Here is a 13000-nt window from a genome sequence, read left to right on the forward strand (position 1 = left end):
AGGTGGTGTTCGGTCATAGGTTGGACTTAAAGATGTCAGAGGTCTTTTTCAACTTAATTGACTCTGTGATTATGTCTTAATTCAGGCTCAAACCTTCAACTATTCTCATCTTGATCAGACACAAAGTTCTTTTTATATCCTACTGGGAACAATAACTGAAGAATTTCTAGTTTTTGATTTATAAAACCATCATGAGGAGATAGTCCAGTAGTGCTTGCAGGATGCCTTCTCTTCCCCCATAACTGAATAAGGCAGGATGTCAGGTTTTGCAAAGTGCTTGGGCTGGCACAGAGTTGTGGAAGTGAGGGAATTCATAACAGTTCCCTCTGACCATCACAGGGAGGTGTAAGACATCTCATGCTAACAAAGGTTTTGTAAGTATGGGTTTGTGTAATTTGGGGTCTGTGTGCAGGGGCAAAAATGACAATCTGCAGTTTTTGCTGGACCCTTTGCAGAGCTGGTTTTGTAGCCATTGAGATCTTAAGTGCTGTAGAAGTGATTAGTGACACATCACCAATAAATTACAGGAGCAAACCAGAGCAAAAGCTGATGTGTGGCTGAATGAGCAAATGCAGTGAAAATTTAGGGGAAATTAAACTGCATGGCCTGTCTACAGCAGTCAGGATCAGGACAAAAGTTGCTCAAGAAGTTTGCCATTAAGGAGAATTAGAGTTTTCCCCCTCTTGTGATATCATTTGGCAGTGGAGAACAGATCTTTGCATTCTTACAGCCCTCTGCAAGAGGTCTGGGTTTGATTCACGTGGATCCACAGGCTTGTGGTGCCAAAACAGGCAATTTCTGCACTCGTGTCTGAAGGCCAAATATATGGGTATGATTTCCTATAGTTTACAGTTACATGCTGGATCAGAGCTGTGTGTTTCATAAGCTGCCAGTCCAATTTAGCAGGGTCTGGGGAAATGTGTCCCCCAGGGAACGCTTACAATCAGCCCTGTGTTTTGGGCTGATAGTGCCTGTTTTCTGGTACACACGTTAGCAGATCCATATGTGAGGAAATCCAAACGTCCTTCCATCCAACTCCTGACCTGAGCACTGGCTCAGGCTGCTGCCCACTGCTGATTTTCTGCTGGCTACTTCCTCCAGTTCAGGAACTGTCCACTCTGGGAAGCACAAATGAACACCAGGCATCTGTGCAGGAGCTGTGGGCCCTGCACAGGTTTAAAACCCAGAAATTCTGAAAGTTCTGGAGTGTTGGGAAAATGCTCATTTACATCTTTCCTCCTGCTCAGCAGAGAGAAATGAGGGGCAGGAATTCAATGTCAAGGAGTTCATTATGTTTGTGGTGTCTGTTACAGACGCTGTTGGCATGTTTTGCTTCCCAGCAGTCTCCTTGACAAAGGTATGATCTACTACATCTCTCTCCTGCTCTTTTATTCATTTCTTTCTGTTTTCCTAGAGAGCAAGAGTAGAAATTAAAAAAAAAAAAAAAAAAAAAAAGTTGGCTTTAGGAAATACACTGTCCGCGATATTTTCTTTTTGCAACTCTGAACTATTTTCACTGCAGGTGTGTTGTTGTTTCTGCCAGATCACCTGGCAATTGACTGTGGATTCTGGGAACTTCAAAGGTAAATGTTCTCATGTAAAATTTCTGTTTCAACGACTGACATTTTCTATTTCCTTGTAATCTCATCACGGCTGGGAAAGAACAAGAGTAACCAGCTTTTGTAAATCTCATAATATTTAGTAGTCCTTTGCATCTCACTATTCAATTTTTTCTTTTCCTTAGAAAGTGTGTTCAAGGCTTCACAGCTGAAGATAAAGATTTATTGTTATGATCCATCAATATCCCCTGAAAAAAACTCCCTAGAAACCAAATAGAGAGAAATATAATTCCTTTGTTGTGACAGAGATAAAAAATCTCCTGAACCTTGAAAATGTGAGGCTTCTCTTGCAGGACACTTGGTTTCCTTGAACTGAAGTTTCCATCAGCAGACCATGTTTTTTGTGATCTCACTTGGGTGTCTCCTACACTTTTCTGCATAAGATGAAATAAGAGGAAATTTCAGCCAGCCTCATTTGAATCAGATTTTCATTTCTTTCTCACGAAAGAGGAAGATTTGGCTTAGACCATTGATGGTCTTCCCACTGCAGCAGGACCCGCTTCATGCACAATCCTGCCAGGAGGTTAAGAAAGGAGGTTTGGAAGTCCGTGAGTTGTAAAAATGAAAACAGAAAAGAAGCGGCATCTCCAAAGCAAAAGGAATGTTTTGCAAGCTGCATATTTGGAGTGGTTATTTTGGCCCATCAACTCCAGAAGGATCTGCAATAAACATGCTAGGTCCTTTGTGATTTTATGTGATTTTATTTTATTTTTTTATGTTGATGTCGGCCTGATTCCAAGTCGCTCTTCATTCCAATCTCAATGTATATCTGCCTTTGTGGCACGGGGTTTATGTGCAGGGAGGATTAGTGTCAAAAACTGGTATGAAGGGAGCGAAGAATTTGGTCTTGTTCTTTTTTCACCCTGCATTTTTTGCTGTGTGGTAATTAGGGAAGATGCTGAAGGAGCAGCCCCTTAAAGTGCCAGCAGCACTGGCAGGGACAGTGCCACTGTCCCCTCCTGCAGGAGCAGTAATTGCACTGTGAACAACCCATGGCCACAGTGCTCCCAACCCAGACCTTTATGCTGCTTTCTAAAAATCCCAAATATTCAAATATGTGAAAAAAATCCCAAAAATCCCAAATATTCCCACATATGTCACCCACGGAGCCTACCCAGGATCCTGACCCATCCCACCCACAAGAGGCTGCTACTGCAAGGGCACAGGGCACAGCGAGCCCAGGACAGGGCTGTGTCTGTGGGGTAATTCCATTCTTTCCTGCACTCTACAGAGGGGACACAAAGCATTCCCAGTGTTCCAGAAGTGCCAAACCAAAGTCACTCCAGCTGTGGCTCCCACATCAGCAGGGCAGATGTTTGGGCAGGCTGCAAAAGTGATCTCAAGCCTGACCTAGGATGGAGATGAGGAAGACAGGCTGGAGTTGAGTGTTAGTATTATAAATTTTAAGGAAAAAATTAATATAGAAGTTGCTCTGAGTTAGTCTCATGGTTAAAGAAAATTCTGTCTTAAATCACAAGTTTCTTCTAGATCTCTAATTTACAGAGGCTCTACCTAACTCTTGCCCTGTTCAATGGTGTTATGACAGGCTGCATTCCTGATCTCTGGTGTTTTCATAAAAAAATCAGGTTGACTGAAACCAAAATGTCCCTTACTTGAGCTGTTTTGTAGTGTTGTGCCCATATCTGTTGGTTGTTCTTGAAAGCTTTGGGTTGAGAGGTGGTAGATGCCAAATATTAGAACAGTGGCTGCTCCCTCATTGAAAGCAGAGCCTTCATTCCACAAGAATGAAGTTAATGTGCTGCTTTGTCCTCAGGAATGGTGAAATTGAGGGATTTGGGAAGGACCAGCTCATTGTAGGGAGTGCTGCTGTTCCATCTGTGGAGCACCAGACCTTCAGGACTTTTTTGGAGATTGTAAAGTACAAGCCAAAGATTGTAAAATATGAGTGAAGGCTCGTAAAGTATGATTAGTGGCCACCAGAAGAAAACTTCAAGTATCTGCAACACAGAACACCACTTATTTAAAAGAAAGATGATCCATATTATCAGAGAACGCAGGCTCAAGGGATAGAGGAGCTAATCCTTGCTGTCAGTTTTCCCATTCAGAAGACAAGGAAAAATATTCTGTTTGCCTATTTCATGACTTCTTCACTCATGGTAAAATGTCCTGAGGGGAGGCCCAGCAGAAGGGGTTTTGTCCTGCTTCAGCATCACTTCAGTGGGTGGATGGGGCTTGGAGCAGTGCAGGGCTGGTGTCAGGGCTTTGACCAGAATGGAATTTCTCTCTTCATGTTTAGGAAGCTTTCTGAGGCCCAGAGGGGAGAAGCAGTGTGCAAGTGCCAAGCAGCACAAGTGAGAGTTAAACTAGCCTGAAATCTATACACCTTCCTCTATGGGTTTAAATTCTCCTGTGTATGTGAATGAGGCTGGCTGCAGCCAAAAGAGGTTTTCATGAAGTGGCAAAGGAAATCTGTTTTAACAGAACAGGTTCTTGAAAATATCCTTATGCTACTTCCCTCTTTATGGTTTGACTTTTCTCCTTGTTACAATGGTTCAGGCTGGAGAGTCTGGAAAAACATCAGGGTAACCAGGGCAGAGGGAATATCAGATGGAGATGAGGGATAGATAAGAGGCAAATTACAGTACATTTCTCATGGGTCATTTGGCTCTAGTCTTGAAAAGAAGAGAAAAAAATCCCAAAGTTGTAAAAGAAAGAAAAAGAGACAATCAAAACAAATAAACCTGCCAGTTTTGCTGATTTCAAAGGCCTGTGAAATGTGCATATATGCTTCAGAATGCTCTGCTGTTTTAAATGAAATGTTCCATCCTTTAATCCTACTCACTGTCTCAGAAGTTAATTGTACAGTAAGATCACAATTCTCTCTGCCAAGGCTTTCCCTTTGTTTTCTATTTTTTTTTTCTCCCTGCAAGTTGGCCAGCCAGAGTATCTTTTCCTAGTTCTGTGCAGTTGGTTATTCCCTGTAGTATATTCTGGAGTTGTGTTTAGCTTGGTAATTTGTTATGGTCATGCAAGGGAATGGGGCTTTTCAATTCTTGCTGCTTGAGGGAACTCAAAAGTTGCTCCACTCTTGGATGTAGACCCTGCAAAATCTGAAGGCTCAGTGATCAGATATTTATGGTCTGTAGCACTGCAACTCTTTCTAAACTTATGTAAAAGTTATCTAAAGGTGGGGTGTAAGAACTGGGCAGTAAAGCCTGGAAGGATGAAGGATAAAGAGAGAGAAGGAACATATAATGTTATATACATGAAGAGCCATCCCAAGTTTTTGCCCAGAGCTCAGACAGAACATGTTAGACATTTGAAAATTTTTGTATCATCTTTTTCCCTGAGCCTCTGCTCTTTCTTATCCTGGCCAGAACCAGCAGCAGAAGTGCCGGGGGGGGGGGGGGGGGGGGAAGAAAAAAAAAAATCTGTTTTCACTGTACTTCTGAATCTGAGCCCAGGTTTGTGAAGGAATTGGCAAGGATTTACAAACCTTTGAGAGAATCCGTGTGGAGATCTAAGGAAACCCGCCTCCCTCCTCTAAAAAAGCAAGTTGCCTTGGCCAGAAATTGGGCAAAAATTGGTCGTTTCAGCTGATGTTTCCTTTGAGATTTTGGATTTGAACCTGAAGCTGCAGTTTGAGAATCAAATTTTGCTCTAATTCTAGATTTACACTGGACCAAATACATCACAGTCAGTGCTGGTATTTATGTGCAGCCCAGAGGCTGGCTCAGTGCAGGCTCACATGAACAAACCAAGAGAGGACCCAGCACAAAGTCTGGAGTAGTCAAGTCACCAAATTTATTCCAGCCTGTTGCTGTGGTTCAGCCTGTTAAGTAGATCCTGCATGAACAACCTCCAGGAGTTAAGTGATTGCATGAAATAAAGCTGTACCATTTATTTAAAGTCTTTTCTGAGGTCAGGGAGGGCTGGGCAGGGATGCACCCTTAGTGTTCTAGGATGATAATCCTGATTTTAGAACTTAACAGCAAATGATTTCCTTTATGTATCAGGTGTTTTCCTTTTCCTCTCAGTCCTATGGATTTGTTGTCAGAGTAGAAATTTGTGTATTTCTAGGACTGTCCTGCTGGAAAGCTTAGGTTTCAAAGCAAATGGAATGAAATTGATAACCTTACAGTTGTAAAAATTCTCTACTTTCAAACAAGGAAGTGGTCTCAGACTCTGTTGCAGGATAAAGAAAAACCAGACCCAAAGGATTCCCATATTTTGTACAGCAAGGTTCCTATTTTCTTTCTATAATTTTTTTACATATTTGTTTAATTGGGTGAGTAAAGCCTGAGTCATATCCTAGTGGTAGAATTATTTCAGTTTGGGAAAGGGAAACCTGGGATCAATGAACACCCAGAGTTTTATAGCCACTTTGGCTTTTATTTTGCATTATTTTTGCTTAGGGGTCAGTGTTAACTGTAAAACCTATCAGTGATGTAAAAACCCCTGGTCCAGGTTTAGCAGGCTCACCTGAATGCATGAACAGTGTCACAGGGTGACACAGAGCTCAGCAGGGGCTACAAACCTTCCCAAGGAGCTGGATTTACATTTGAACAATTATCCTAAGTGGCTTTTCTTGGATCCTTGTCGTTATTATGTTTTTTTTGCCAAAACATTTCTCCTCTCTTGTAACGGAAGATCAGATTTGGGTCCTGCAGAGGACATTTTGCTACAGCAGATAAACCAGAATTCTTTCAGAGCTGCCAAGCCTGCATGTGCTGACAGTGCTTTGCAATTTATGCTTGTGGACATGACCTAGCAACTGCCTGGGTTGGATGTGGCTGGAATTACAGTTGCACACTTGGATTTCAGTGTGAACACGGGCAGTGATCTGGATCTAAACCGGCACCTGAAGCCTCTCACTTGGAGGATTCTGGTTCTGCTCTGTTTCAGGCTCTGTCCCAATCACTGAAAGATTTATACCTTTATCAATAAATTATCGTGACTTTTACTACACTTACACCAGTGTCTTAAATTAACACTAAACTCAGTGTAGATGAGGCACGCTTCCTGCTGCGCATGATTTATGGCAATCCGTCTGAAATGAGGAGCAAAATTGAATTTGCCAGCAAAGGCAAATCTTTAACAGCAGGTCAGACACAAATTTTATTGCACGTCCACTGCTAAAGAGAGTTTGTAGATTGTCTTTTTTTTATACAGGTTTTTATAGACTGTAACACTTCAGGCTTTAAAAAAAAAAATAAAAAAGAAGTTAGAAATATTTGGAGGTCTGAAATCTCTCCTGTGTCTTTGTGTCAGGTTGGAGGTGACAGACAGGACAAACGTAGCAGTTACATGGCACTGATAAACTCTCAGCTTGAGGGCTGTGTTCCCTTTTGATGACCTGCCTTTGGGAAAGATGTGGAGAGTGAAGATAAGAGCATCAGAAACAAGCAGAGGTCTTAAAAGCAGTGAGAAAGGCTGAGGAAATAAGATGGTTTTAGCCTAAAAATGAAATGATGTACAGGAGATATAGGCTTTCAAATAAGTAATAGGTTTGATAAAGCAGAAGGGAATCCAACCTCCCTGTCAGTGGTTGAATGGCACAAATACTCCTCTAATAGAGCAAAAAATATTTAGCCTGACCTTTAGATAAAACACCAACTTTCTGACCATAAAGGAATTGAAACAAGGGCTGCAGGTTACTGGGACAGTGACATAGTCCCTGTCATGTGTGGCTTTAAGTGAGCTAAATAAAAATTTGCTTGGTGACAGAGGAAGATGCCTTAGCTTGGGGGTGAAGCGCTGGCAGCCGTGGTCTCTGGACATCCTTTCCAGACTCACTTGTCTGTGACCCTACGACAGAGGGCAAAGGCAGCTCTCACACTGGCATCAGCACTGCCTCTCCAAAAGGGCAGTCAGCTGTCTAACCACCCAGCACTGAGAAATCACAAGAGGAAAAGATAAATTACAGCTGTGCACATCTGCCAAATGGCCCCATTTCAAGGTCAGCTTTCAGTGCTGCTGCAGTCGTGGCTCTTGCCACTACCTTCAGGAAGAATATCCTTTATCTCAAAACTGTTCTTGCTCTTCATTGCAGATACTGAGAACCTGTAGGCGTGCACTGCACCCTGAAACCTTGGGCACAGCAGTCAGTGTGTGCACGTGCTGGGTGCCTGCGCACACACTGACTGCTGTGGTCACTGCTGCTCCCCTGAACCCTGGGGCCAGGACGGGACCTGGAAGGACACAGGGAACACCACTGGGGCCTGTCAGCCACACCATGCTGGGAATCACACCAGGGTCTGTCACAGGCTGATGGAGAGACTGTTCCAGGGCTGTCCAAAACAAAGCTTTCTCTTTGTCTGAACCATCCACCCTGGTTTGGCCTGGGCTGACACTTCTTAGGAGTCTTGGGACGAAGAGTGATTCCCTGGGTCCCTGTGATTCCGGCAGATTTACCCTGTCCTGCCATGTGCTGAACCCAGTAGGTAAAGGATAGGACACTGTGTGTCAATATTGAAAACTGAGATATTTGAGGCTGACTTCCCAATTCCAGAAGTGTTGTTGGTTTTTGGCTGTTGTTGGTTGGATTCTTTTAAGGATGAAATGTAGTACCTTCTGTTCCTAACAAGCTCACCAGGCAGTTGCAAACCATACTCCACAGTGAGCAGATAGCAAAGTTTCTACTCTGTGTTTGGATGGGATCTTGCAAATAATCTCCTAAGTACCCTGTTTGTTTTCTTGCTGTAAAGTGACACTTGTCTTTGAAGGAAACAAAACAAAACAAAACAAAGGCAAATAGAGAATAACTGGGAGCAAACAGTAGGAAATTTCCTAACAATAAGGTCTGGAAGACTCTGTGTTCCTTGCAAAAACAACCAGGAGTGCAAGAGACTGCAGCTCAGCTACATCTGGGAAACTTGGGGAAACCACTCTCTGACCTAGAAGAAAAGGAGGAAGAGCTGCCAACCCTCAACAAAACTGCGCTCAATTCTAGTCACCAAAACTAGATTTAATATGATCAAACCTGGTATCAGCTGAATTTAAGAGCCACTGCCAAATGTGTTTGTGGCTCAGCAGAGGGGTTTGTGGCTGGGTTTGGATGTGGAGCTCGGGTCCAGCAAAGGGAGCTCCTCACAGTGGCTCCCAAGGCAGGTGGGGCTGGTGGCCAAGGGCTTCACCTCATTGCCTGGGGACAGTCACAGCCCAGATGGACAGGAAATGGGTCTGACAGATGAGACAGGCATGGGGATAATGGCTGGGTGACTGATGGGCTGGGCTGGGTGATGGGAGAGACACTGCTGGGCGAGCTAAAACCTCCATTAGGCTGAAACTGGAGCACTGCATGGGATCCATATCCCTGACTGAGGGCTGGGGTTCACTGGATAACAGTGAGCTGCTGCAAAGAACAGTTTCAGAGGGCTCTTTGCACTGCAGTAGAGGGAAAAGGAAAACAAAAACTGTGCATTGAACAAATAAGTCGATGAAAAGATCTGGGTGGGAATGTGAGCATTGCCTGATATGATTTGGTGTCCCAAATGGCCTTAAACAGCCCATAGAATTTCTATGTCCAAAACAGATTCCAGCAAAGGAGACCTTTTATGATGCACTAATAGGCTCATTAGGCTTTCTCCAGCAAGGCATGCTCACAGCATCGTATGTTTTTTCCATTACAGGAATTACACGTGTTTTGTTGTGCTTTGGGTTTTGTTTTGTTTTCCACATAGACTTGCCCCGACAGTTCCCCCATTCAGGTTTATATTGGAGGTACCATCTCGAGCCAATGAATTTTATTAAATATGTTGCTGGCACTGACAGAGAGATGCATAAAGGAAATATTCTAATGACAGTTGGGAAGGCTTTGATCCCTTTCCAAGACTGCACTCATGTCTTTGAAATGCGAGTTTGGCAGTGCAGGAAAGGCTGGGCTCTTTGGCTCTCTCTGGCACGAGCCCATGTGACAGACATAATGTCCTCTGTCAGGGGACCCACATAACCTTGAGAAGTGTAAGCAGCGCTCACAGATTGCACTGGGTCAGATAGTCTGGGCTGATAAGGGAGCAGGGGGGAGTCAGCCTAGTCCAAAGCAATAACTGAAAGCTGTTTTGACCTGGTAACTGTTGGGTCTGCTGCCTGCGGCTGCGGAGTTGGACATGAACTGCAAAAGTAGTTAATTTATGCCTCCTTGAGTGTAGGAATGTGGCGATGATGGATAGGGATGGGAGGTTATTAGAAACATGGGGAGGAAGGAGAGGAAGGAATTCCAGCTCGTGTTTTTATCTCTTACACACGCACACACTGGTTCCTCACATTCTCCTGTCTGCCTCACGTGTGTGCAGGGTCCAAGCCCTCACTGCCACGCTCACATCTCTGCTCCTGCACACTCACACAGGGACACACACAATTCCCAGGGCTCGGGCATGTTTACGTGCTGGGGGTTGCTGGCTGCTTCCATGAAGGAGTTTGCATTTATTGCCTTCCAAGCAGGATCTACGGACACCTACACCCGGGCAGATCCTTTGCTAAAAATCCTCTTGGCATGCTGATCTTCCACCACTGAATGCATTCTGCTCACTCACAGCCTTCCCCTGGCCAGCAGAGAAAAGTGGTCAGAGAAATATCAGAAACTCCATTCCAAAGGACTTAGTAGGATGGATTTACATGAGGCATGAGTCCAGTCTCAGTGAAGCATTGCCATCACTGGCCAATTAGTTAAATGCTGTCTGTTCTGGATGTTTTTTGCAGCAATAATCCATGTAGCCCTGGATGCTGGAGCACATGGGCTGTATGGAAGAGAAAGAGCAACTGTGGCCATGCACTGAGGAGATAAATGGGGATTGGATTGTGTAAACGATAAGCAAAGAGACAGCTGAGAATAAAGAAATATTAGTTTAGATTATTTGAAGCCATGGGGAAAGAGGCAGGATAAAAATGGTAATCTCAGGAGGGGAGTTGGATTATGGTTACTCCTACAGGGATTTGTATGTGCATAAAGCATCTGCATCCAGAGCCAACAGCACTGTCAGTCCAGGCAGCAGGACCTTCCTTCCCATTGGGATACAAACACATAAACATTGTTCTTATCAGACTAGGGCCTTGTGTTTCTGCCCCTCTCTCTTGAATGAAGCATCACATCACTCCCACATTGTGTCTTACACTTTTGCTCCCTGCCAGTGATGCTGCCATGGATGCAGGCACACACTGTCCCCTCCCCATGGTCACACCCCCTGTCACACATTCCCCCAGTGCTCTCACAATGAGAATATTTGGAAGTGCACATCAGTTCTCACATGTAATTTCAAGCTATTGCTCATGGATGTGTCTGTGTAGGAGCCCATGGCTGGAAAAGATGTCCTCTAGGGCACAAAGAAGATCCTGGGACTAGACTGAGCAGAGCCTCAGAGCACTGTCCAGATCCAGCAGGACAAGCTTGAGGAGCTAAGGGGAAGCTCTGTGTACTTTCCATAGATGTGTCTGTGTGGGAGCCCATGCTTGGAAAAGATGCTTTCTAGGCCACAAAGAAGATCCTGGGAGTAGATTGAGCAGAGCCTCGGAGTTGTGCAGATCCAGGCAGGACAAGCTTGAGGAGCTAAGGGGAAGCTCTGTGTACTTTCCATGGATGTGTTGAGAACTCTGGAGAGATGAGAAATGTGTAAAGGGTCACAGTGCTGACCTGTCCTTCAGGACATCAGCCCCATTTGATTGGAAGATAAACGCCGTATGGAACGGAAACATCCCCTTCCACTGGTGTCCCCAAAGAGCACATCTTCCTCCATGAGTCAGCCAGGGCCTGGGGACACCCAGCCATGATCTATTTTGGAGGCAGTGACTTCAGCAAGTGGCAGGGGAAGCTATTGTGGAAATATGAATGTGTTTACCATTTGGGCGTCCTCTGGGGAAGGACAAAAAGATCTTGGTGCTGAGCCAGCTCCCCCCTTTTTTTCTTCACCCTTCTGGGAGCAAAAGCCTTGCAAAGTATGCAGGGAACCCTTCTCAGAGCTTGTGGGGGTGTGTGGCCTGGGAGAGCTGTGTGAGCCTTGCACACATCCATGCACATTCGCAAAGGGGGACTGCAGGCAGCAGGAATCAGCCTGCTCATGGCCATGGTGGTGTCTGTTCCTTACACCCTTTGAACCGTGCTTGGCTCAGTGTGATCCCTCTCTCTTGTCAAGGGAAGACACCACAACATGATCCCCTTCTGGCTTTTCTCTTATCACAACACTTCATACCAAAAGCCAGTGTGAGCTGGAAAGAGAGAACCAATGGGTTTAATCTTACATTTTGTTTTCTCCAGCTTTACTGTGAGTTGGAGCAGTGCAAGCAGTGTGGCACCATGGCATGTGCACTGGCAAGTAGCTCCTCTATTCCAGTATTACAAAATCTACTCCTTTAAAGGAGCAAAAAGTACCTCCAACAGCCGTCAAGCTTAAGGGATTGGCTTAGCTTGCCTGCAAACAGATTGCTCTGTGATTTCCAGGCATCCCAAAAGCTGAGGAGAAATGCTGCTCACCCTGGGAGGACCTGAGGAGCCTCAGGAATTTATGTCATGTTATGGTACCACTCCTGGGGAGAGCTCATGCAAGGAAACCTCTTGGCACAATTTTTCCTTTTGGGAACAGCAATTCCCAACCAGCTATGGGATGTCAGGGTTAGGCCTCATGGATTTCAGCACCAGTGACTGCCACTGGTGCTAAAGGAGTGGCTCTGTGAGCTGGAGTCAGTTGTGGTGCCAACCTCTTATTGTGAAGGAAAATTAGAGGTAACAACAACAAACAGCTTAGAGGAAATGTGCAAGCTAACTGCTGGTGTAAAAAGATTTACTGACCATAATGCTTGGTTAATTACATTCATAATAAATAGATTCCTATACTTATCTTGAGAATGTGGACAGCTTTATGTATTTACCTTGGATTTTGTGGCCTTAGTTAATCAATGGTCTGAAGTTTTAGATGAGATTCACTACATGAATGCAAAGTAATCAAAGTTTGGGAGTGGGTTATTAAAACATTTCAGGTGATTGATATGCAGGGTATTATAAGACCTTTGCCTGGATTGCAGCACTTCTTCAGTGTTCTGTTGCTTTTGTGTCACCTTTAGGAAAAAAAATGCTTTTCTTTTTCTACAGGGCATACTTGGATGTCAATGAACTTAAGAACATTCTCAAACTGGATGGATCCACACACCTCAACATCTTTTTTGCCAATTCCTCTGAGGAAGAGCTGGCTGGAGTGGCAACTTGGCCCTGGGACAAAGAAGCCTTGATGCATCTAGGTGAGTGATAAAGATGTTTCTCCTTTGCAAAGCATTCTTTTGAGGCACTAAGAAGGAAAGACAAATATGCGTTAAGCTCTGTTCTGATTTCTTATCATTCCTCTAATATATAGTCAGGGGGAAAAAAAGTATTTCACGATTCCCAGATACTGGCTCACAACCAGGAAAATATTAGGTTATAAACCCAAAGCATA

At 44.4% G+C, this 13000-nt stretch overlaps 1 protein-coding gene across 1 annotated transcript in view; it reads left to right on the plus strand.

The window, feature by feature from the left end:
* The window catches only part of PAPPA (pappalysin 1), a 181112-nt gene that overhangs the window by 39192 nt on the left and 128920 nt on the right, over positions 1–13000 (plus strand). The window contains exon 3 of the mRNA XM_063174550.1: positions 12661–12806. Coding sequence (XP_063030620.1) covers positions 12661–12806 — 146 coding nt within the window. The remainder of the gene's footprint in view (positions 1–12660; positions 12807–13000) is intronic.

This window comes from Melospiza melodia, chromosome 22 (genome assembly GCF_035770615.1).
Source record: "Melospiza melodia melodia isolate bMelMel2 chromosome 22, bMelMel2.pri, whole genome shotgun sequence".
Taxonomy (NCBI): domain Eukaryota; kingdom Metazoa; phylum Chordata; class Aves; order Passeriformes; family Passerellidae; genus Melospiza; species Melospiza melodia.